The 27,030-nt window shown below is 41.3% G+C and overlaps 1 protein-coding gene across 1 annotated transcript in view; it reads right to left on the bottom strand.

Annotated features, from left to right (window-relative positions):
- The window catches only part of NIPAL2 (NIPA like domain containing 2), an 81,807-nt gene extending 57,646 nt beyond the window's left edge, over window positions 1-24,161 (bottom strand). Inside the window, exon 1 of the mRNA XM_047783545.1 lies at window positions 23,923-24,161. Within this exon, the coding sequence (XP_047639501.1) occupies window positions 23,923-24,057 (135 nt within the window). The 5' untranslated portion in view covers window positions 24,058-24,161. The remainder of the gene's footprint in view (window positions 1-23,922) is intronic.
- Window positions 24,162-27,030: the final 2,869 nt, after the last annotated feature.

Below are 27,030 nucleotides of genomic sequence, written 5' to 3'. Positions count from 1 at the left end.
CTGGGACACAGGTTTGATTCCTGGCCCAGCATAGTGGGTTAAGGATCTGGTGTTGCTGCAACTGCAGCTTAGGTTGCAACTGTGGCTTGGATCTGATCTCTGGCCTGTGAACTCTATAGTTTCTTTTTTGGCTGCAGAGGGCAGCCAAAAAAGAAAAGAAAAAAACCTTGCTTAAAAAGTATATAATGGTTTAAAATAAGAATTAGAGAGGTTAAAAAAAACAAGTTCTTACACATTGCCAAGATATCTACTATATAGACAGCATATCTTTTATTTGATGACTTCGAAAGATGCATTTGCTGCTCCTATTTAGATACAAAGGTGTAATATCTCCTAACAATAAAAATTAGCAATGATAGAAGGAATCTTCCCCCTTCTTCTATAGTACATAATTTCTAGCTAGCTTCAAATTCTAAGGAGTTATTTAAATTTCAAATTAACATTATAACCACAAGGAACCCTTTTCAGAAAGCAAAATGTCTTTGAAGTTTTAGAACTTTGTTACATGTGCTGAAGTGAAATTCAGTATTTTTAAAAAATGGAGCCGAAAAGTTGAAAACCCATTTAGTAGTTGATATATAATATCCACAGTCTTTAATCAGTTAAGAATTTTCTTTTCCTAATAAAGGCAGTTGGCAATAATTTTGATCACTATTACTCATGGGGAATAATTGTATCATAATATAATGTGCTATTTCCATGCTTTCAATTTATAACTGCATTTGGCAGTAATCAGGAAAATAAAAATGCAGAAGAAGTTTGGGATTGAATGGGTAATTACGAAAATCTATAATTATAAAAGTAAATTGTTGAATAGAAATAACTTACTTCAGAATTCTTTAAATGATTCCCTGTGTAGTTTAAACACCACCAGGCCAAGTGTTTAGAAATTGGTTAGCAGGATTTGGCAATGGTTTCTTGGATATGACATGAAAAGTACAGCCAACAGAAGATAGAATAAGTTGGATTTCATCAAGAGTAAAATCTTTTGTGCATCAAAGAACACCATTAGCAGAGTGAAAGGCAATGGGAGAAAATATTTGCAAATCATGTATCTGATAAAGATTGGTATCCAGAATATATAAAGAACTCCCACAACTCAACGACAAAAGAATCAACAACACAACTGAAAAACAGTCAAAAACTTGAATAGACTTTTCTCCAAAAGATATATAGTCAATCGGCACATGAAAAGATGCTCAACAGCAAAAAATCTTTAGGGAAATACAAAATCAAAACCACAATAAGCTACCACTTCACACCCATTAGGATAGCTACAATAAAAAAAAGAACTGGATGAGATCAGTTGTGTTTGGGATTAACATATACACATTACTATATATAAAATAGATAACTAACAAAGACCTACTCAATATTCTGTAATAATCTATATGGGAAAAAAGTCTGAGTAAGAATGGATATATACATATAAAACTGATTCAGTTTGCCATACACTTGAAATTAACACAACAATGTAAGGCAGCTCTACTCCAATAAGTGTTGTTAAGGAGGTGGAGAAATTGAAATCCTTGTTCATTGCTGGTTGGGATATAAAATGGTACAGCTTCTTGGAGTTCCCGTCGTGGTGCAGTGGTTAACGAATCCGACCAGGAACCATGAGGTTGCAGGTTCGGTCCCTGCCCTCGCTCAGTGGGTTAACGATCCAGCGTTGCCGTGAGCTGTGGTGTAGGTTGCAGACGCGGCTCGGATCCCACGTTGCTGTGGCTCTGGTGTAGGCCAGTGGCGACAGCTCCGATTTGACCCCTAGCCTGGGAACCTCCATATGCCGCGGGAGCGGCCCAAAGAAATAGCAAAAAAGACAAAAAAAAATGGTACAGCTTCTGATCTCATAACATATACAAAGATTAACATCAACCAAAGTCTAAATATAAGAGCCAAAATTATAAAATTCTCAGAAGAAAACACAGAGGTAAATCTTTGTGACCTTGGATATGGCCATGAATTCCCATCATTGAAAGCATAAACAACAAAGAAAAAATAATTGGGCTTCATCAATATTAAAGACTTTTGTGTTTCAAAGGACACTACCAAGAAAGTGACAAGACAATTCATAAAATGGGAGAAAATATTTGGAAATCATATACCTGATGAGGGACTTATATCTAGAATACATATAGAATTCTTACAATGCAGTAACAAAAAACAAATGACCCAATAACAGATAGGCAAAAGATCTAAATGGACATTGCACCAAAGAAGATAAATGGCTAAAAAGCACATTGAAAGGATGTTCAACATCATAGTCACCAGGGATTGTAAATCGAAACCACAGGGTCACACCACTTCCTATCAATAAGAGAATATAATAAAAAAGTCAGGTAATAACAAGTGTTAATGAGGATGTAGATAAATCAGAATTCTCATACACTGCTCATAGAAATATAAAATGGTGCAACCACTTTGGAAAGCAGTCTGACAGATATTTGCAACATGGACTATCTATTTGATTTAGCAATTCCATTCCTAGACACATACGCAAAAGAAATGAAAACATGCATCCACACAAAAACTTGTACACAAATGTCCATAGGCATATAATTTATAATAGCCAACAGTGGAAGTGACTCAAATGTCCATCAACAAATGAATAGATAAACAAACTGTAGGATATTCATACAATGGAATACTATTCAGCCATAAAAATGAATGAAGCCCTGAAGTATGCTACAACCTGAATGAGTCTTGAAAAGGTTATGCTAGGTGAAGGAATCAAGTCACAGAAGGCCACACATTATATAATACCATTTATGTGAAAAGTCCAGGTTAGGCAAATCTATAGAGACAGAAAGCAGACTGGTGGTTGCTTAGGGCTGGGAAGGATGCGGGCATGGCGATGACAGCTAAAGGCTGGGGGGTTTGTTTTTGAGGTGATGAAATGTTCTAAAATTGACTGTGGTGATAGATGGGCAACTCAGTGAATTATACGCTTTAAATGAGTATATTACACGATATATGAATTATATTTCAATATAGTTGTTACAAAAAGTAAAATAATTTAAAAAACACAAAAGTATTTACAACTTTTTCTTTCTTAAAGTAATAAAATGCTACAAATCTCACTGGCTCTATTTCTGTCTCTTCTCCTTCCAAGAGATAAGCAACTTTTTTTCCTGAAGTGAATATAAATATATTCCTTTCTAGATGGTATTTTTTTAATCTTTATTTTGTTTACTCAATTTTCCTTTTTCCATCTTCATTTGGGCTCAACTCATCAGCTTTTTCTGTTTCTAATGATGCAAATAGGCCTATATATGTCCCTCTAAGTATACTCTCTCTTTTAGCTGCCTGCCTAGTTTCAGTATTACAGATTTCATTGGCATTTAGTTCTAAATATTTTTCTAACTATCTCATTATTTTTATCTGAGTGTTATATTATTCAGGGGTGTGTTTTTAATATTTCTAAGTAAATAGGGTACCAATTATTCCTTTATTACTAAAATTTCTAATTTTTTTGAGTTGTGGTCTGAAAATACGCTTGTGTAAATTATCATTTGCTTTTGACCTAGTATAAAGTGTAAATTGACATTTGTTTTGTGACCTGGCAGTGTAGGGCCAAGTTTTACAAGTGTTCTATATATGTTTGAAAATAAAATATTCAATAGTCGGATTAACATATATGTTCTATCTATATCTATTTAATTATCCATTTAGTTATCTCCATTAATCATTGCTCAAATCTTTGATTCTCACACTAAATTTTTGATTCCTTTGCCTATCAGTTGTCTAGGGAGGCACGTTAAAAATCTTAACACACACAGATTTGTCCATTTTCCCATTTAAATCTATTGTTTTGCTTTATAAAGACTATAGTGCTAGGTGTATACAAGCTCAGGATTGTTTTATCTTCCCAGTGAATTGTTCCTTTTATTATTCAGTATTGATTCTTTTAATCTCAGTGATCTTTTTGCTTTAAAGTCTATTTTACCTGATATTAATATACTATAGCTGCTTTCTTCTGTTATTTGCCACTTTCCACATCACTTTAACATTTCTGTGTCATATTTTAGTCAAATCCTCTCATACATAGAAAACTAGATTTAAAAAAAAAAATCTGAGACTTTAAAAATAAATAAATTTTCATTTATTTCTACTAACTCTTTTTTTTTTTTTTGTCTTTGTCTTTTTAGGGCCGCTCCTGCGGCACATGGAGGTTCCCAGGATAGGGGTCGAATCGGAGCTGTAGCCACCGGCCTACGTCACAGCCACAGCAATGCAGGATCCAAGCCTCGTCTGAGACCTACACCACAGCTCACAGCAATACCGGATCCTCAACCCACTGAGCGAGGCCAGGGATCGAACCCGAAATCTCCTGTTTCCCAGTCAGGTTTGTTTCCACTGCACCACGATGGGATCTCCTATCTCGACTCTCTTTTTTGTGTTTGTTGTTATCTTGCTTTTTCTTTCTTTTCTAATTTCTCTTTTCCTGGATCCTGTTAACATGATTGAGTTTTCTTTATTCTTTTCTTTTCCCTACCCTCTGGCTAGGAAGTTACACATCTAATTTATATTCTTTTAGTAATTAGTATTAAGTGTTTTTAAACTTTCAATTTTGAAATCATTATGGACTCACAGTGGGTGGCAAAGAAATGTCCAGTTAGGTGCATGCACTCTTCTGTCAGCCTTCCTGTCACTGTCAATGTCTTACAGAAGGACCATTCAATGTCTATTGTTCTCTCTACTCTCTCCATGTGGAACTCCTCCTCAAGTATATTAGACTTTTAACACTATCCTTGTTTCCTACAATAATTCTCATCCTTTCCAACTCTTTATCTCTTTGTATTGAATTCTGGATCATTTCCTCAGACCTATGCTTGCACACAGTTGAGTTTTTCTGACCTCCTTCTGAATTGCATCTTTATAAATGTCTATAAGGACATATATTAAACTGTACTATAATTATTTTTTACAAGTTCATTTCCTCTCTAGACTAAAAGCTTCTTAAGCACAGAGCTGTGTCTTACTTATCAACTCACTTTTGTAACTCTAATGACTAGTACAGCCCTTTAGCACAGAGAGGTTGTTTATTAAATGCTATTTAAACTGAAGTATTCTCACATTGATTATAAACTGTCTAGCTATAGTAAATTTTGAACTTTGGCCCTAGGAAGATCCCAAAAGGAGGTTTTTTTTTGTTTTTGTTTTTTGTTTTTTTTTTTTTATAGTCAATTGAGGTTTGAATATACCAAACACAGCTTCTGTGAAAGAACAAGCTTATTCCAGAGTTCAGATTTCAACAGTTGTGTCCACTAGTGTGCAATAAAAAGCTGATGGCTGACTTTTAAAGTGCAGTTAATACATATCTAATAAAAGAACAAGAACTACGTAGGTATAAGGCAAGTGTCTGAAACAGTTTCCTGATAATACGGACACACTTCATTTTTATTGTGCTTCACTTTATTGTGCCTGAAAGATACTGAACTTTATACAAATTGAAGGTATGAGGCAATCCTGAAGGTATGAAGGCACAATAGACTTGGTGCCTTTTTTTTAAACAGCTTTTGCTCACTTCATGTCTCTGTGTCATATTTTTTTTGGTCCTTTGTCTTTTTAGGGCTGTACCTATGGCACATGGAAATTTCCAGGCTAGGGGTCGAGTAAGAGCTGTAGTCACTGGCCTACACCACAGCCACAACAACATGGGATCCGAGCCTCATCTGCAACCTACACCATAGCTCATGGCAATGCCAGATCCTTAACCCACTAAGCAAGGCCAGGGATGGAACCCACGACTTCATGTATACTAGTTGGGTTTGTTAACTGCTGAGCCATGATGGGAATTCCTCTGTGCCACATTTTGGCAATTCTCACAGTATTTCAAAATTTTCCATTATTATATCTTTGACGTTACTATTGCAAAAAGATTATGACTCATTGAAAGCTCAGATGATGGTTAGCATCTCTTAGCAATAACTTTTTTTTTTTTTTTCATTAATGGCCACACCTGCAGCATATGCAAGTAGTCCTGAGCCAGGAATCAAATCCAAGCCACAGTTGTGACCTACACCACAGCTGCAGCAATGCCAGATACTTAACCCACTGTACCAGGCCAGGGATGGAACCCTCACCTCCGCTGCAGTTGGATTCTTAAACCACTGTGCCACAGAAGGAACTCCCAATAAAGTATTTTTAAATTAATGTATATATATATTTTTTTAGACATAATGCAACATGAAATATAACTGCATCCTTAACAGACTACAGTAAGTGTAAACATAAGTTTCACATGCACTGGGAAATCAAAAAATTCATGACTCACTCTGCGGCGATACTTGCTTTATTGCAGTGGTCTGGAACCAAACCTGCACTATCTTGGAACTATGCTTGCACACAGAATAAACTGGCATATCTTACTCTATTTTTCCAAAATTTTATCTAATTATTCAAAGTTGATTGCATGCTCATTAAATTTATTTGACACATACCTGTAAATAGCAGTAATTCAGTAAATCCTCATTAGTGCCCCTAACTGTCGGGGAGCAAGGCTTTGAATGTGCAGTGTTTCTAAAAAATTGTGGTTTAATCACCTTCAAGGACATACAGTAACTTGAGGTAAGCACTACTAAATGCTGTTTCCAAATAGAAGCTCTGGTAACTGTGCTTTAATGACTACAAAATCCTCATCTGCAATCAGAAATGTCATTGGCGTACAGTGAGCAGGCCCTTACAAAACTGCCATTTAAATTACAGATGTCTAGTTTACTTCATTACTTTATTCACAGTGTTATCTGCTTTCTAGCATTTTAGAATGAGAGGAAGCTTACAGCTCTTCTTGCTCCTCCCCCACCCTCCCACCGCCTTATTGAACTGGAAACTGAAGAACCAAAGTGACTTGTGCAAAGTCGCACAGCTAGAGAGCAGGGAAATTTTGTCCCCAAGGCACACAGCTCCTGTCTGAATCACCATTTCTTCACAGACTGCAAGAGGAAACTGTCTGAAGTCAATGTCCATTTACCACAATTTTAAAATCAGCAGAATCTGGAGTTCCTGTTGTGGCTCAGCAAAAACGAATTGACTAGTACCCATGAGGACACGGGTTTGATCCCTGGCCTTGCTCAGTGGGTTAAGGATCTGGCATTGCTGTGAGCTGTGGTATAGGTTGCAGACTTGGATGTGGCATTGCTGTGGCTGTGGTGGAGGCTGGTGGCTACAGCTCTGATTCCACCCCTAGCCTGGGAACCTCCATTTGCCACAGGCGCGGCCCTTAAAAAACAAACAAACAAACAAACAAACAAAAAAACACCAGCAGAGTCTGTTACGTCTGGCTAGCCAATGCTACTTTATCACAATTTAAAAATTTTCAGGATCGGTTTCTTTTTCTCAGTGCAAATAAAATAAGGCAAAGATAACACTTAGAAGGCAAGGTCTCTCCACATCTTAACAATGCAGTTAGAAGCACAGGCCATAAACACAGAAAGATGCCCTTAATTTTTGCAGTGCTTACTCTTGTCAGCACTGTAGCTTAATTTCTGGCTTTTCCAGGATGTCTTGGCAAAGAGATGGTAGGAGACACAACAAACAACTTATGAAGGATGAGGTTCAAAATATTGGCACTGATGAGTACTAAGCATGTTTTTCGTTTTATTTGGATAACAATCTTCTATCTTATTTTTGGTGCCAGAATGTTCTTTAGAATGTTCACATAAAGTTATTGATCCATAATCTATGGGTGGGGCAGTCTGGCCAGATGGTGATGGGACATGATAACAGAGATGTGTGCAACTGGTAATAGTGTGTCCCAGTTCTGGTTTTGAACTCAATCATATTCCTGGCTCTGCCTTCAAAACATAAATTCGGAATCAGACCCCAATGGAGCTAGTATGTGGTTCAAAAAGAACCATAGCTTCATTTTTTTTTTTTTTTTTTTTTTGCTGCACCCATGAGGCATGCTGAAGTTCCTGGGCCAGGGATCAAACCAGAGCCACATCAGTGACCCAAGCGACAACATTGACAATGTTTAATCTTTAATTCGCCGAGCCACAAGAGAACTCTCATGGAAAGTGAAAAGACAACCCATGAAATGGAAGAAAATATTTGCGAATGAAGCGACCAACAAGAGATTAATCTCCAAAATATACAAATAGTTTATGCAGCTCAAAAAAACCCCCAAATCACTCAATCAAAAAGTGGGAAAAAAATAAAAATCATTAAAAAAAAAAAGTGGTGAGTTCCTGCTATGGTGCAACAGAATTAGCAGTGTCTCTGCAGCCCCAGGATGCAGGTTCAATCCCTGGCCTTGTGGGGATCCAGTACTGTGGTGTTGGTCACAACTGTGGCTCAGATCTGATCCCTGGGCCACAAACTCTATATGCCATGGGGCAGCCAAAAAAGAAAGGAAAAAAAGAAAAGAAAGAAAGGAAGAACTATCACTTGATGAAGTTCCTGTTGTGGCTCAGTGGATTAAGAACCCAACATAGTGTCTGTAAAGACACAGATTCGATCCCTGGCCTTGCTCAGTGGGTTAAGGACCTGATGTTTTTGCAAGCATAGGTAGTAGGTGTGGCTCAAATCTGGTGTTGCTGTAGCTGTGGTGTAGGCCTGCAGCTGCAGTTCTGATTTGACCTTTAGCCTAGAAACTTCCATATGCTGCAGGTGTGGCCATAAAAAGAAAAAAAAGTGGGCAGAAGATTTAAACAGACATTTCTCCAAAGAAGACATACAGAGGGTGAAAAAAACACATGAAAAGATGCTCAAGATTGCTAATTATTAGATATTTTTTCTTTTTCTTTTTTTATTACTCAAATGAATTTATCACATCTGTAGTTGTGTACTAATTATTAGATAAATGCAAATAAAAACTATAATGAGGTAGTAACTTACACCAGTCAGAGTGTCCATGATCAAAAAGTCTACAGACAATAAATGCTAGAGAGGGTATAGAGAAAAGGGAACTCTCCCACTGTTGGTGGGAATGGAAATTGGTACAGCCACTATGGAAAACGGTATGGAGGTTCCTCAGGAAACTGAATATAGAACTACCGTATGATCCAGCAATCCCATTCCTGGGCATATCTGGAGAAAACTATAATTCAAAAAGGTACATGCACCCAGTGTTCACTGCAGCACTATTTACAAGAGCCATGACATGGAAAATAACTTAAACGTTCATTGACAGAAGAATGGATAAAAATGTGGTATACTGGCATACAATGGAATATTAACTGCTGGAGAGGGTATGGAGAAATGGGAACCCTCCTGCACTGTTGGTGGGAATGTAACTTGGTACAACCACTATGGAAAACAGTACGGAGGTGCCTCAGAAAACTAAATAGAGAACTACCACATGACCCATCAATCCCACTCTTGGGCATATATTCGGACAAAACTTTTCTTGAAAGACACATGCACCTGTATGTTCATTACAGCACTATTCACAACAGCCAAGACATGGAAACAATGTAAATGTCCATTGACAGATGAATGGATTAAGAAGATGTGGTATACGTACACAGTGGAATACTACTCAGCCATAAAAAAGAACAAAATAATGCCATTTGCAGCAACATGGATGGACCTAGAGATGCTCACACTAAGTGAAGTCATAAAGAGAAAGACAAATACTATATGATATCACTTATATCTGGAATCTAATATATGGCACAAGTGAAGCTTTCCACAGAAAAGAAAATCATGGACTTGGAGAATAGACTTGTGGTTGCCAAGGGGGAGGGGGAGGGAGTGGGATGGACTGGGAATCGGGTTAATAGATGCAAACTATTGCCTTTGGAATGAGATCCTGCTGTATAACACTGGGAACTATATGTAGTCAATTATGATGGAGCATGATAATTTGAGAAAAAAGAATGTATATATGTAAGTGTGACTGGATCACCTTTCTGTATAGTAGAAAATTGATAGAACACTATAAACCAGCTATAATGGAAAAAAAATCATTTAAAACAAAAAAATAAAACTCAAAAAATGGAATATTACTCAGCTATAAAAAAGAATGAACATGTAAGGATAACCTGACCCCCTTGCTGTACAGTGGGAAAAAAAAAAAAAAAGAATGAAATAATGCCACCTGCAGCAACATGGATAGACATAGAGATTATCACACCAAGTGAAGTCATAACAGAGAAAGACAAACATCATATGATATCACTTACATGTGGAATCTAAAAAAAGGATTCAAATGAACTTATTTGCAGAACAAAAGCAGATTCACAGATTTTGAAAACAAATTTATGGTTACTAAAGGAGACAGGTGGGGGTAGGGATGGACTGGGGGTTTGGGACTGGCATATGCACACTGAGTTATATGGAACGGTTGGCCAATGGGGACCTGCTGTGTAGCACAGAGAACTCCTCTCAATGTTCTGTGATAATCTATATGGGAAAAGAATCCGAAAAAGAATGGAGGTGTGTATACAACTGAATCACTTTTTTCATCTTTTTAGGGCTGCGCCCATGGCATATGGAGGTTCCTAGGCTAGGGGTTAAATTGGAGCTACAGCTGCTGGCCTATGCCACAGCACAGCAACATGGGATCCGAGCTGTGTCTGCAACCTACACCACAGCTCCTGGCAACGCCAGATCCTAACCTATTGAGCAAGGCCAGGGATTGAACCTGCGTCCTCATGGATGTTAATCAGATTCGTTTCCACTGAGCCAGGACAGGAAATCCTTAATCATATATAGAAGAAATTACCACAACACTGTAAACTATATTTCAATAAAACTTAAAAAAAAAGAACCATAGCTTCAGAACTACTTCTGAACACTGTAAGAATCACATTCAACTCACAGCTAGAATAATGCTCGCTTCTGTTCCAGGCGGTAAAATATGTTGCACATAAAGATGAGAGATACATCTTTTAGTACCGGAAATACCACAGGTTGAGTGACTTAGGTCAACCAATCACTGCAAGAATGACCTTAAGAGTTTGAACCTGAAAGGGGATAATATGCCTGAGAAAAGAACATTCAGTTCACCTCAACTCACAGGAAACTCTTAGGAATGAACTGGGTTGTTTTGCATTTGCATCTAGTAAGCAGGTAGAAATATATCTCACCTCCAGAACAGTTGGGAGGGAACAGGAAGACATCCAAATTATTAGTGATGCATCCTCAAGTCTCTAGGAGTGAAGAGTCATAGTGTGTGCAACCCACTTTCAAATGGCATATGACAATATAAAATAAAAGGGAAGGAGTGGGGGGAGACAGAGAGAGAGACAGGGTGGGGGTGGGGTGGGGGGACAAAGAAATGTCTTACAATGTTAACGACTGGCAAATCTCCAGGTGAAAGACACATGATGTTTGCTGCATTATTCTTAATTTCCTCTAGGTTGGAAAAATTTCAAATGAAGACATTTTTTAAAATCTGCTTTATAGACTCAATGAAATTAAGAGAATATTGACTCTTTTTTTTTTTTTTCTTCTTATGGCCACACCTGTGGCATAGGCTGGGGTCAAACTGGAGCTCCAACTGCAGGTCTACACCTCAGCCACGACAGCACCAGATCCAAGCCGCCTCTGCAACCTACACCGCAGCTTGTGGCAACACCACATCCTTAACTTACTGAGTGAGTCCCAGAATCACACCCGCATCTTCACGGACACCATATCAGGTTCTTAACCCAGTGAGCCACAAGGGGAACGCCTATGGATTCAAGAGTTAAAAGAGGAGCTGATAACAAGAAAAGAAATAAAAGCAAGAAATAAAAAAGCTGGCTGAACAAAGGAAAGAAATTAAGGAGAAAAATAAAACCACTGCACAACTTAAAACCACTTGTAGACACTGCTTGGTAAAAACATACAGTGTGGAAAAAAAGGACACAAAATGGAATTGATGGGAGAGAAGACGGTAGATCCGGGAGACAGACACCTTGAAGCCCACATCAGATGCCAAGTGTCCGCTAGAAGCTCAGAAGAAGTAGAAAAAGCAAGCAGTGGAGTTCCCATCGTGGCTCATAGTTAACGAATCCGACTAGGAACATGTGGTTGCGGGTTTGATCCCTGGCATTGCTCAGTGGGTTGAGGATCCAGCGTTGCCATGAGCTGTGGTGTGGGTCGCAGACATGGCTTGGATCCCGAGTTGCTGTGGCTCTGGCGTAGGCCGGCAGCTACAGCTCTGATTGGACCCCTAGCCTAGGAACCTCCATATGCCGTGGGTGCCTCTGGCCCCAGAAATGGCAAAAAGCCAAAAAAAAAAAAAAAAGAAGAAGAAGAAGAAGAAAGAAAAAAGAGAGAAAAAGCAACCAGTAACACAGGTTACTGCCTGTGAAATCCATATTAGAGGTATGCTCTACAGAACCCATGGGAACAGAAGGGACAGAGAGTAGAAATCTGCCTACTTGGGAGGCTATATTAGCTTCCTGTGGCTGCTGTAACAAATTACCACACCGCCGGTGGCCTAAAACAACAGAAGTTTATTCTCTCGCAGTCTTCTGGAGCCCACAGTCCCCAAATCAATTTCACTGGGCTGAAATCAAGATGGCAGGAGAATCTGTTCCTCGCCTCTCCCAGATTCCGGTGGTCACTGGCGTATGCTTGGTTTAGGGTGGTATCACTCTGATCCCTGTTTCTGTGGCCACACTGCCTTCCTCTTCTGTGTGAGATCTCCCCATGCCTCTCTCTGATAAAAAGATACATGTGATGGCATTTAGGGTTCATCCCCAGAATCCAGAATCATCTCCTTCTCTCAAGATCTTTAACTTAATGACATCTGCATGACTCTAGCGTGGCTGGACTGGAGAGGCAGGCAGGCTGGAGCCGTTTTGTGCCATGGATCCGCAGGTGGTGTGACAATACTCAGGACTCTAAATTAGAGAAGGATGGGTCCAGATGTGACTTGGAAAAGACTCATCTTGGCTGTGGTGTGGGGGATAGACAAGGAGGGAGCAAGACCAGGGAACAGGAAAACACTGAGGAGACCACGTTAGAGTCTCAGAGAAGAAGTAGGGGCCATGAGGAGAGTTAACTTTAACAGACCCATAGAGCTATTCATATTCATTGGAGACAACCTGCAACGTGTAATGCTTTTTAGACGACCAAATGGGTTGGACTAGTCTTACCATTAACCTCCTCTGCCCTTGTAGATAATTGAGCTGTTGGCGATTCTAACCCAAACCAAGTTAAAACTATAATCCCTTATGTGACAAGAAAGAAAGAAAAAATTTCAGTCAAGAATTGATTTTTAATTTGTTATCTTGGTTTTCTGTATGCTATAAGGTTCTGGCCTTTCTATCCCGAGAAAGTCTCATGACACTGGATCCAAATCCAGTGATTTACAGCCAATAGAAAAGGTCAGGGTTATATAACACAGTATATCGTTGCTATTCTACAAGCTGTTCTGTGCCAATTTTTAATCAACCTTAAAACCTAGGCAGAAAAGCCCAACATATTGCCTTCCCATACAATTAGGAACTATTACATTTTGTCTTTTAACTCAGGAACACATTTACTTACATAATTGAACATTCATTATTTTTAAAAACTCAACTCCATTAAGGATAAGGCTTCCTAAGCTGACTAAGAAGCCACCATGTTTTTTGACTTTTGAGAAATTCAGGTTTCAGCAGAACAAATTTATGGGAACCGTTTAGTAAGACATCCTTTGGGGCTTTTAACACTTTGTTAAAGGGAGAAGAACAATAGTCAAGAAAGGTGAGATATCACTTAAGGAAATCTCAAGCTTGGTTCTATTACAAAACAAACCAACCCTGTTTAACACTGGAAAGGGAATCTTTGAAACAAGGACAGACGTCCTGAATACAAAGAATGCCATTGTTTGCATCCAGATCGGTATAAGGTGCCACAACTTTCAAGGTTTGCAAGAATATATTTATAATGATAATTTAAAAAATCAGTCATCCTTTGTTTCCACGGAAGCAGGACTGTGGGCTGCTTTTTGCAGGGCCAGCCCAGGGTTTGCAAGATGCTTCCTACCCTAAAGTTGGAAACTTGGGGGCTCGCTGAAATACAACTCTTTCCCTTGCTTGGGTTTTGAGAATACATGTCCCTTTTGAGATATTCCTGCCTTGAACATTGGCTGTACTTTGCCAGTTCCATCCCTGTGAAGACTTAACTCTATTGTCTATGTCAGGCCCCTGCCCCTGGGTGAGTTTCTGCCTCAATACAGGGGAGGGATGGCGACATTTTCACTCACTGACACGCATCTGCCAGAGGCTCCTGTGGCCCTTTCCAACCACTTGACCAGATTTTTCTGACATCAAGGCAGGAATCAAGTTCAACTTTTCTACTTTGGGACACTGTGACTTGGACTCTTCATTGCCTCTAACGGACCAGTCCTCATAGCCAATTTCTCCTATCCCCAAGTCCTCCCCACCCCCATTCCTGGCTAAAACTCTCATATCCCACTGGTCCAGAAACCAGGTCCCAAATCCCCTCATGGTCAACCCACATAGGATGCCCACAGGCTTCATCGATGGTGACTGCGACTTGGGACTGCAAGTGTAGTTCAAAAAAAGATCTACACGTAACTCACAATTATTCTCTACTTTATAGTTATGGCAGCTGCTTGTAACATGAGGTCTGCTTGTACCTTGTTCACAAAGAACCACTGCTGTGACTCAGGCAGCCATAGCCAAAGGCACATTATGATATTTCCTCTTCTCCTCTGGCTCTCTTTAAATTATGTAACCGTACTATGTTAGTCCTGGAAGCTCTATGTAAACAGACTATCCGATTGTATAAATAAGGATAGTCTCACATCAGTCCTTCAAATGTTGTTTTTCAGTATTTCTAAGAAGCATTCTCTCTCATATACACACTGTACATCATATAATGTATATGTGATATAATTTATGCATATTGCATATATATATTATATATATATATCATATATATCATATATATATATATATATATATATATATATATAAACACAGTCCATGTTTTCTGATTTCTTTGATATCACTGCCCAATACTGCTCTCTTAAAAAGAGCTCTCTGGAGTTCCCGTTGTAGTTCCTGTTGTTAAGAACCCCATATAGGTCCATGAGGATGCAGGTTCGATCCCTGGCCTCACTCAGTGGGTTAAGGATCTGGTGTTGCCACAAGCTGCAGTGTAGGTCGCAGATGTGGCTCAGATCCTGTGTTGCTGTGGCTGTGGCATAGGGCTGTGGCTGTGGCACAGGGCTGCAGCTGCAGCTCCGATTTGAACCCTAGCCCAGGAACTTCCATATCCTGCAGGTGAGGTCATAAAAAGGAATCCATTTTTTTGTTTGTTTGTTTCCAAAAAAGGGTTCTCTGATCATGATTTTGATTGAGTGGAATGTTGGTTGCATTTTGGGCCTCCATTGTTGACTAGCTGATCAACAATTAAAGTGGGCTGTGACAAGAGGGAACGGAGCGTAGCTTTCTCCCAAACAGAACAATGGGAACTCTGAAGTACAGTGGCTGAAGAAAAAATAAAGATCCCTCAGAATTCACAGGATTTACCTCAAGCTCAAATGACATGGTTTTTGGAACTCTACCTAGCATTGCACTCACATACCACACCAATGTCACCTAAATCCACTAAACTTTTAGGCAAATCCCTACCTACTGAAGAGGTGGCTCTTGATGGTAAAGAAATCACTCAGCAGGTAGAGGCAAGATTGAGACTGAGCAAGGGACACTGCCTTTGCCAAAAGGGTTGACTTTTCCACCAGCCCTTCTAGAATTACCTTTTAGGGGAAGGAGTAGAGGGGTAAATAAGTCCAGACTTTAGAAATAAGTCACTGCTTAGAGCTGATGCTAATAAAAATATTTCAGACTGATCCTATAATCTAAGCTTTTAAGGAGATTACTGCTCCGGTCCACCCACAAAGACAAGGCAGGTTAAACGGGGTGACTTTTTTGGAGGCTGGCCATGTGAGGCAGGATGCAGAAAGTGAAGGTCCTTGATGAGCTGGGAGGGGTGCTAGGCTGGGAGCTGCCCAAGAAGATGGTCATGGACAGGAACAGGACTCAAGCCCAACCCACGGGCACTGCTGTTACGGCCATACAGTGCCTCTCCTCCTGCGGCTACAGGACCCCTCTTTCATCCAGCCCTCCCCAAGAGCTCATGTTCTTTGGGCTTCGGCGACTGGTATAGAAAAGGCCATGGACCCAACCTCATCCAGTCAGACTAAAGCTCAGTATTTTCATGGATTGACAAAGTCAAGCTTTCCTTCCTAGAAGTGAAACAAAGAAGGTTGGCTGGAGGGGTAAGCTTGCAAAAAGTGGAACCAACAATGCTGAAGAACTACAGTAGAAGAGGAGGCTGAGAACCCAAGGGTTTGCCATGTTTTTGAAGCCTATGGATCAAGGTTGGTGTGGACCCAGAGTTCTTCCATGGCATCCAGACTGATGAATTTCCTCTATGATTGAGTCAGTTAACATGAGGTGTTCTGTTAACTTGCAAACCAAAGCCTCTTAACTTCCAGAGCATTCTTGCTAGGGAGGCCGAGTTCAAAAGCCAGAAGACAGATGGACTCCTGCTGCAAGCTAAAGAAGTCAGGCCAGTGGTCCAAGCGACTGAAAGGAGAAAACAATTTGGGAGGTGCCAAGAGGGTGAAGGGGTGGCTTAGGAAATGGGTGCTGAGGCTGCTGGCAGACCTCGGAGCAACCTGCCAAGGCCAGGGTGGATCTCTGAAGGAGTCACGCCAGGACAAACACAATGTTTGGTGAGGTGTGGCGCTTATGACTAAAGATATATTAGCCTCTATTTACACAAGGGATCAGCCCACATCTCCTGACATGTGCCAAAGATGACAGAAGACCACACTGGGAGTGACCAAGGGCCGGGCAAGTGGCAAGGTGAAGCAAATGCACATCTGAGAACTATGTGGAAGGGATGTGGAGTGTCGTCTGCCAGCCTCCAGGCAATTAGGACACTCTGGTGGACCAGGATAGACCAGTGAAGAGCTCTGACTTTATGTCAAGTGTGTCTTTTGGACGCGACACATTGGGCGGGTTATAAAAGGTATAAACTAAATAGAGGAATATTGGACCTTCAGAAAAAACAAAAACACCCCCCTACTCCAAAACCCAAGCTAAAGTAAATAGCATTGAAGTCTTAATGCTGACACTGTATGAGCCTTCCCAGGCTGGGGTGCTGGTCCTACTGGTTGGTTAAACTACAGTCAGTGTCTGCAGACATGATCACACTCCTGCTACCGAATACCTCTGTTACCTGTTCCCAGGGCTACACACCATCCTCCCTAACCCAGAAGTCTGGAAAGTGGCAGAAAATGGGAGGAATCCTTGCCTTAGTACATCCAGAATAACAAGTGTTCCAATTAGGAAATTAACTGCAATTAGGAAGTATTTTGGAATGTATGTCTGGAGAGTGAAGGGGAGGCAAACATCAAAGGGAGTGAGGAAGGCAGCAGATGCAGAGAAAACAGTGGTTTTAGATGGAAGAAAGCAGATTCACATCAAAATATCTGACACGATTTCTCTTATTACCATTTGTAATGAGTTAAGTCCAATAATTACTAATTAGTAGAAATATATTTTTATGACATTTCCTATAAGATAGGCTGACCAGAATGCTTCCTTTTTTTTTTTTTTTTGTCTTTTTGCTATTTCTTTGGGCCGCTCCCGCGGCTTATGGAGGTTCCCAGGCTAGGGGTTGAATTGGAGCTGTAGCCACTGGCCTACGCCAGAGCTTCGACCTACACCACAGCTCATGGCAACACTGGATCATTAACCCACTGAGCAAGGGCAGGGACCAAACCTGCAACCTCACAGCTCATGGCAACACTGGATCATTAACCCACTGAGCGAGGGCAGGGACCAAACCTGCAACCTCATGGTTCCTAGTCGGATTCGTTAACCACTGTGCCAAGACAGGAACTCCCAGAATGCTTCTAATAATAGCTAGTGTTTATTGAGCTGCTAACTATTTGATATACATTATCTGATTTTATTTCTACATCAACCCTTTAAGGTATGTTAGTATTGTTATTACCGTTTTGATAGAGAAAGCCAAGATTTAGAGAAATTAAGAAACATGCCAACTCATCTAGTAAAGAGGTTGAGCTTTCAAAACTGTGCTATCCAGGAACAAAAAGGAGAGCTTACGGAGATGTCATCCTTTCCACGGTAAACTCTCAAATGCCAATTTGAATAACCACCAACATTTTAAAAAGAAATTGTTTAAATAATTCTCCTAAGCAAACCAAATGAATACGGCATGCCATTTCTCACACTATCTGGGTAAAACATGCAACTTGAACAGTCATAGCACTGCTAATATTACCTTTTAAACATTTTAAAATTTAGAATATAGTAGCTACAGACAACTGCAAAGAAAATGAAATACATGAACAAATTATTACAAAGAACGATTATAAGGCAAATCTCCTTATAACACCATCAGATCAAGAAATAGAAATTGGGAGTTCCTGTTGTGGCTCAGTGGGTTAAGAACCCGACTAATATCCATGAGGATGTGGGTTCGATCCCTGGCCTCGCTCAGTGGGTTAAGGATCCAGCATTGCTGAAAGCTGTAGCAGAGGTCAAAGTTGTGGCTAGGAGCTGGCATTGCTGTGGCTGTGGAGTAGGCCAGCAGCTGCAGTTCTGATTTGACCCCTAGCTCAGGAACTTCCAAATGCCTCAGGTGAGGCTCTAAAAAAAAAAAAAAAAATTGGACACCCACCCAAAGCCTCCCCCTTGCCTCATCACATCACACACTCTCCCCTCCCCCAAGGAAACAAAGGCCCGACTTCATGGCAATCACTTCCTTGCTTTTCCTTATAGTCTTATCACCCAAGTGTACATCCCTAAACACAGTGAATGGAGGCTGCCTTTTTTTTCTGATAGGCCTTTTAGGTGTGTTTTCATCTATAGGTTCTCCCTCTATCCATGCTCTTCATTTTTGCCCTTGTAAAAAACTGATTTTTGAAGCAACTGAGCCATGCAGACCTGTAAAGTGGTGAAGCTTTAATGCAAATATTATACCTAGTCAGTGTGAATCAGGCCATAAAGAGGATATCTGGTGGATTTAAATGTACACACACAGTGTGATAAATTCACGAGTCTGTTCCCCTAATCACGATGATTACAAAAGCCTTAATACAGTTGCTTAGAGGTAATCTGTTCCTTCCTTCCTTCTTTTTGCTACTTTATACATACATCTTGTAGAAAATCTGGTAAAGGGAAAATATCATGTTTGACACATAAGGAAGGCAAAACAATTCAATAGGTATAAAGAAAAAAAGGGGGCAGGGATTTTTCTTGGGAAGGAAATGAAAAGAACCAGCAACCTCTACCCAGCCCTTTGGTTGTTTGCAGGTTTTGGCACTTTTCTTTAAGACACAATCAGATGCAGCGACCACTAAGACAGAGGTGGTAGCAAAACAAAAACAACAAAATGGCAAAATAAAACTCAGTGCGATTTTTCTTTAGCACAGTGACACAAACCATATTCATTTTCCCCCACCACATTCTTTTCAAGCCTTAGTTTCTAAGCAATGGCCTTCAGGCATGGAATAAAAATAGCTTTGCAGTTAAACCTACTTGCTGTAAGATCTGGGGGCAAGTTATTTAACACAAGTTTCCTTACATGAACAGTGAGGATAATATGTAACTTACAAGGTTGTTGGGGGCTCCAATGAGATAATAGCTATAAAGTGTCACATAGTAAATGCATAACAAATGTCAGTCTCTTCGATTTGCCTCTTCCCTGCCAAGCCGTATCAATTTTCCTTTGAATCTGTTGACTTAAAAGACTCAAGCCATTGAAAAATCAAAAAGTTCAAAAAAAGGACATGACAAAATCTGAATTTTCATTTCACCCGATGCAGAATAAACCTTTCTGACGGTGTCTTTGTGAGTTTGGAGATTTAGCAACGTGCATAAACTTAAAGCACCAACTGCAACCCCCCACCTTCATGCTATTTCCCCCATTCATCCTTTCCTGTCCCTTCCTTGGTAGCCCTGCTGAGCTGGCACTTCTTTACTCAACCAGAGAGCAAGAAAGAGCCTGGGGATCTTCTATTCTAAGCCTAATTTTACCAGTAAGGAAAACTGAAGCCCACAGGGTCTTGCCACCTGCCCTCAGCTAGTTGACAGCAGAGATGAGACAACTGCCTCTAATGCTGGTTGCAAATTAAGTGTCTACCTACTGGGCTCAGTAGTTAAGCAATGAGAGCAAAGAGAGGGGCCTAAGTGGGGAGCACAGCTGTTGTAAACTGTGAACTCCTCCTCATAGTTATTATGTATCACATGGGAAAGGGGGCCAAGTTGCTAGAACTTCTAATATTTAAAAAGAGCAGGGAAACTTGAAACTTTATATATAATCTGCTAAAATTTTTTGCTTTTTCCTTTCTCTTTTATTTTTTATGATTTTTATTTTTTCCTTTATAGTTGACTTACAGTTTTCTGTCAATTTCTACTGTATAGCAAAGTGACCCAGTCATACATATATAAATATATGTTCTTTTTCTCACATTATCCTCCATCATGTTCCATCACAAGTAACTGGATAGAGTTCCCTGTGCTATACAGCAGGATCTCATTACTTTAATCTGCTCATTTTTAAACATTGGCAATATATTAAACATTTTTAAAACCTCTCTGTAGTCTGACACAAGACATATCTATGGGCTGGATTTAGCACAAAGCTGGCCAGTTTGAGGCCTCTGTATCCTGCTAATTTAAAAGTCTTTCTTTCTTTTTTTTTGTCTTTTGTCTTTTTAGGGCTGCACCCGCAGCATATGGAGGTTCCCAGGCTAGGGGTCTAATCAGAGCTGCAGCTACCGGCGTATGCCACAGCCACAGCAGCACCAGATCTAAGCTGCATCTGTGACCTACACCACAGCTCACAGCAACACCAGATCCTCAACCCACTGAATGAGGCCAGGGATGGAACCTGCAACCTCATGGTTCCCAGTCGGATTTCTTTCTGCTGTGGCACGACAGGAACTCCCTCTTTCTTTCTTTCTTTTTTTTTTTTTAACTGTACCCGAGGTTTGTGTAAGTTCCCTGGCCAAGAACCAAACCCGCCCACAGTAGCTACCCAAGACCCTGCAGTGACAACACAAACTCCTTAACCGGCTGGGCCTCAAAAGAACTCCTTAAGTATCTTTAATGGTCTTTGATTTGTCCACTCCCTGTTCGAAAAACCTTCAGAGGCTCCCCATTCTCTGTAAGAGATAGTCCAAACTTCTTAACACTTTCTTCAAGGCAATCCATGACCATATTTAAGACGGGAAATTGTGTTTCCACCTTATAGTCACTGTCAGTTTTCCACTGCACCCGAGACACCCACTGACTTCACTCCAGGTACAGAAATGTTGCGAAGCGCACCTGTCCAGGCCAGGTTCAGTCTCTAGACTTTTCCCTTTTTTGGAATGCCCTCCACCTGTGCACTCCCATCAATGAAACTCTGTCTTTAAGTGTCCAGGTCAAATACTACCTCTTCACAAAACATCCCAGATGGCCCCTGCTAAAAGTCACCTGGCTCTGAATTCCCAAAGGACTTATATGTCACTCACATGACACTTAAACATACTGCCTTGGTTGGGAGTTACCGGCATAGCTTGTTTCCCTAAGCATCTAACAGTATTAGCAAGAAAGGGTTTGAGTCTGAAGACTATGTTGAATATCCCAAGGCAGGGAGCTCAGTAACCATCTTAGAAACATTATCGTTTTATACTGAAAACCTGTGGATCAAACATAAAGAAAATACCTTTGCAAATCTCTACTGCATCTCCCGTTTTATAAGCAGACTCCCAAGTGATACAGCTGGGACAAAGGCCTCACTGGTTCCCCAAAACATTTTCACTGCACTACTACTTTCTACTTGCTTTGGGATTTCTTCCTCTAGAAGCACTCCCATCTTTGCCTTAGATGACACTGATTCTAAGGGGGCACTGTTAAACAGTCATCTGTCACCTAAATGTGTTTCAGCGAAGTTGGTCTCTTTTTATGAATAAGGTTATTTATCAGATCTGATTGTTATCATTTGGAAAGACACAGAGAGCGGGCTATCAGCAAACAGACACTGTCCAAACATTTCAGTAGTGATAAAACCAGTTAAACCCTGGCTATCCAACTATCAAGGCTAATTGTGAGTGTGGGCGTCCTAAACTTACATTTCATAATTTTGTTTTTCTAGGAGTTACTCCTATTTCAGTCATCTATATTCAGTTAGTGTCCCCCCAAAAAAAAAAGAAAAGAAAAATTAGACTCCATTTTATTTTTACTGGCCTGGCCAGAGGCACTCAGTAAAATGTTTGCTGAATTAGGGGAGTTCCCGTCGTGGCGCAGTGGTTAACGAATCCGACTCGGAACCATGAGGTTGCGGGTTCGGTCCCTGCCCTTGCTCAGTGGGTTAACGATCCGGCATTGCCGTGAGCTGTGGTGTAGGTTGCAGACAGCTCGGATCCCGCGTTGCTGTGGCTCTGGCGTAGGCCGGTGGCTACAGCTCTGATTCGACCCCTAGCCTGGGAACCTCCATATGCCGCGGGAGCGGCCCAAGAAATAGCAACAACAACAAAAGACAAAAAAAAATTTTGCTGAATTAATTTTCTTTTAAAAAATCAAAATTTACTTTTGTTTAAAAACAAAGACAATCACTGAAAGGATAAAATACTGCAGTCTTATTAGTCTAAATAAGACTAAATTAGTCTAAATTTGTATGACAAGTGGAAAAGTTGTTATAGTCTTACCTCAGACTAACTATGGTTTAGGTGTTAGCTGAGCAGTTTCAATTAGCATTTTCTGGATACGCCCTTTCTAACCTATACAATATATACTGTCAAAGGCAAGTTAAGCCTTGTAAACATAAAGATAAGTTCTCACATTTATGTCACCTGACAGGCTGTGTTTGATGTCAGAGAGCCAAGACAACATTGAATTCCAGGAAACCTTAAAGAAAGCTAATGCCTGCAGAGGTTTCCATTCAGCAATGTTTTCTCCTGTTTTGGATGATACCACGGTAGTTCGCATTTACTAATTCCTTCCTTCTAATTCCTTTACCAAAACCCCCAAATCCATTCCTAAACTTTTATGGGGAATGCTTCTAGCATAAGCATATTATAATATGCTTTATAACATATGCTAGCTTAAGCATACTATAACAGATATGCTCAGGGAACTTGCCATAAAAAGCAATTCTTGTCTTTGCAATTGCTTTGATTATTTGTTAAAACCCCAGATTTAGATCAACAGCAACAAATATTTCATGATTATATTGTTGTAAAATAAAAAGACCCAGTGATTAGTTAAAGAAAAAGAACAAAAATAACACAGCTCTGAAAACAGAAGGAAGCCTGGAATCCACCATAAAAGAAAGAATATAAATGCGACTAAAGGAAGGGCTTTTTTTTTTTCGTTTCTTAAACCAAGCCCAAAATAAACGGGCAGCTCCAATCTCCTTTGATCTTGTTAAATGTGTATTTCCAGCGTACTTGGGCGTTGTTTAAGCTGACAACGTTTTCCCAAAGGGCCAGTGAAAAAGGAGAGAGTCAGGCAAAGGCAACCTGAGAGTTATCAGTGTTCCTCGCCCACAAGTGGAAGAGCTGTGCTGACACACTGGGGACTCGCTCTCGCTCTCTCTCGCGCGCGCGTACGGTATCTGCACAGAGGTGACACTTGGTGGCCTTTAAAGAGGTTCTGATTCTGAGAACAGAGTGTCACTTTTTTTTAAAGGGTAAAATGATTCTGGGGGTGGGGAGATACGGGTGGAGGAGATTCGCCCCATATTCCTAGAATCCTTCTGGAGAGCCGAGATGGTTGGGGACCCAGAGGCCCAGAGCCGCAGACCCGCAGACTGATGCCGGGAAGAGGCAGACCAGGGCTCCTCCCGCTCTCCCAAACGAGGGGCAGATAACTCAATGTGTGGAAACACCGTGTCTGCTCTGCCTACTTGGACAGTCTTGAGAGTCGGCAGGAGGGCGGCTGTGGAGCAGGAGACGCCGCGGTCCCAGCCGAGTCCTCACCGGGCGGCGGGGCGGCCGGCCCTTACCTGGTTCCGGCGGTACCAAGCGCCCGACAGGGAGCCGTTGCCGGCGCCCAGCGCCCCGTACGTGAAGTTCCGGGACAGCTCGTCCAGAGCGGCCGAGGAGGAGTCCCCGGGGCCCCCGGGCGCAGGCGTCGCCATTAGGTCTCGCTCCCCGCGCTGGGCTTCAGCTCCCGCCGCCTCCCGGCCGGGCTGCACCGGCAGGCACCGCGGAGGAGGCGCGCCCTGCAGAGGCCGCGCCCGGGCCGCGCCGGAGCCACTTCCTGATCTGTGCCGGGGCCAGGCGGGCGCGCCGCGGCCACCTGGCTCCCGCCCCCGCGCGGCGCCAGGTGCCCGGGGGAGCCCCGCGCTCTGGGGCCTCCCGGGGCGGCCCGGCTTGTTTCGCTACTTCCAGCGGCCAGGCCTGGGCTCGCAGAGGCCTCGCGGGCCTCACTGCCCAGGGGCGAAGCGCCTCGCGGGTCTGCCCGAGGGGTCCGCGCCTGTCGGAGAAGGTTGAGCTCACCGGCCTTCCAGCCCCAGCGGCTCAGTGAAGAGTCAGTGAAGAGCAGTGAAAGGAGACATTGCGAACCCAAAGCAGCCACCTTCGCTCCGTCTGCACCTGGCAATTCAGCTCTTTATGGCAGATGCAGTGTTTCTCACTTGCATTTTTAAAATTGTTTGCATATGGAAAAGTCACGAGTTCCCGGAAAATAGTGTAAGCAACGTGAGAATAAAGGTTGGAGAGATCAAATCTTAGTGCCACCACTTGATAGAAACTTAGCAAGTATTCCTAGAATGAAGGAAGGACTCTCCAGAGGTAGCTGGAGGACGCCGCCATGTACTTGAGACTGGATGGGTTTCCTTCAGATGGAACCAGAAGAACTTGCTGAAATGTTGCCGGCTACTAGGTATAAGAATTTAGGTTGGGAGACCATTGCTAATGGTCTTAAGGAACGCTAACCAGATGCTCCGGTTTTATCTGCATTCAAATTTTGCTGTGTTACTGCAAAGGGGATTAGGCACCTCTCACCTTGAGAATTCCAAGATTCTCTACTGTTGCTAGAAGCCCTGGAACTTGGAATTCTTTTGTTTACCCAGTGCTGAGATTCTTCTTATATAATGTGCTTTGACTGCTATGACTTCATGAAATAGAGACTTTTCGGAAGAGAGAATTGCTCCTTGGTGGGGCACAGGGAGGAAGTTTTCAGCGTTTCTTAGGGAAATGTGTGAATGAGAGAAGAAAATGAGAAAAAAAAAAACAAACATTTCAGGTAGACAAAACACAAGACATCTCTGAAGTTGTATAGTTTCTTGCCTGAGCACGCAGGATGTTCAGTGGACATTTACTATGGTAGCTAACTATTTCCAAATTTGAGGCTCATTTATTTCAAATAAATATTTGAAGGAAATATTTGTCTATTTTTAATATTGTCTATAGTATTATAGTAATTTGTGTTGTGACTTTATTAATGCTTCTTTTGGTTGAGATGTTTTGGGGTGCAAATAACAGACTATCCAAGTGAAAGTGGCTTCAACAATAATCTGTTATCTCCAGACGGAATATAGCTCTATGTGGTTCTATGTCGTGGTCACCTCCATCTTAATGCTCTGCCATCTCTGAGGTATTGGCTTTGTCCCTATTCATGGTGGCGGCTCCAGGCATCGCATGCAAACATGATCACATTTAAAAAAGAGGTGGGGTTTTTCTCTTCATGCATCTTTGTATTAAAGAAGAAAACCATTTCCAGAATCCCCTTAGCAACATTCCCCATCAGGTGCCATTAGCCAGGACTGGGTCACATGCCCACACTCTACCAGCCAGGGAAGCTGGGAAAGTGGTTCTTAGGCGTTTCCAGCCTTGAGAGTGGGAGGCGAGCTCTGAGCTCTGCACTGCAGGCAAGGAAGAACCCGGATGAGGTGGGAGGGCACCACCGGTAGAGCTTGGCACAACCATTCTTTAGTGTATTCTATCGGCCAGATTGTAACTAGTCATACAATCTGTAACAAGCAAAATAATAAACTGATCCAGTTACTTTCCTGTTTAAAAGACTTCCAAACCTCCCTAATGACACAATCAAGTTCACACTTTTTAAGCTTGTGATTTGAGACCCTTTATGGTCTGGCCCCCGTACTCTTCTTACACTCAGCTCATTCTCATTTTGCTTTTTAATTAAAAAATCATTTTCAGTTTCTTGGCATTCTTTTAAAAACCTTTAATTTTGGAGGAGGACAGCACTTGGTGATGTGTAGCCTGTGATGTGCTATTCTCCAGATTCCAAGATGTCGCTGCCATTACTGTGACTGTCCTAGCATGTGGGGGTGGTTGAAACAAAGAATTCGTGACCAGTGTTCCTTCCCACACAGTTCACAAGGAGGCGGCAGGAATGCCTGGGAGCTATTTTGGGTCCAGCAGTGTAGGCAGAGCTGGAGGCTGTTCCGGGCATTGTGATGGCCTCTGACTCTTGCAGGGTTTCTTCCGGGAATATTGTGTTGACTTTACCAGACACCAAAAGCCTTTGATCAGCCTCCTTCAGCGCCCAAATGGTGGAGCTCTGCCTTCCTCAGTTAAATCAAAGTATTCTGTTCCAGGGCTACATCATTTAAAGCTGAACTTGACTGTGAATTTAGAAAGCAGGGTTGCATTTTGTCCACTTTATCACTTGCAGCATCCGCAAAATAGTTTTTTTTTTTTTAATTCCTCTTTATCATGCATAAGTCAACACTTGTCACTAATGATGAATGTCTAAGGGGCAAAGGTAGCTATTAGGGTAAAGATTAATTCAGGGATCTTACATCATGTATAAAAACCAACTTCAGAATAAATACTTTAAAGAGAAATGCAAAACTTTAAATCTTTTTGACTAACCAAATGATCTCTATAACCAGCATTTTGAACAGTCTTCAAAGTGCAAATGCTAAAGGCAGATGGCCGGCTTGTATGCTGTGTGACATTGATCAAGTCGCTTAATTTCTAAGTGACTTGCATTCATCATCCGTGAAAGGGAGATAAGAGTACTGAAACATAGAAAGTACTCAGTATGTGCTGGCATTTACATAACCTTAGGTAGGGAAGGATTCCTTAAACAAACAGAGAAAAACACAAACCACAGAGGAAAAGATTGGTACATGCATTTA

Source organism: Phacochoerus africanus, chromosome 6 (assembly GCF_016906955.1).
Source record: "Phacochoerus africanus isolate WHEZ1 chromosome 6, ROS_Pafr_v1, whole genome shotgun sequence".
NCBI classification, from domain to species: Eukaryota; Metazoa; Chordata; class Mammalia; order Artiodactyla; family Suidae; genus Phacochoerus; species Phacochoerus africanus.
This window is presented reverse-complemented; position numbering and strand designations above follow the sequence as displayed.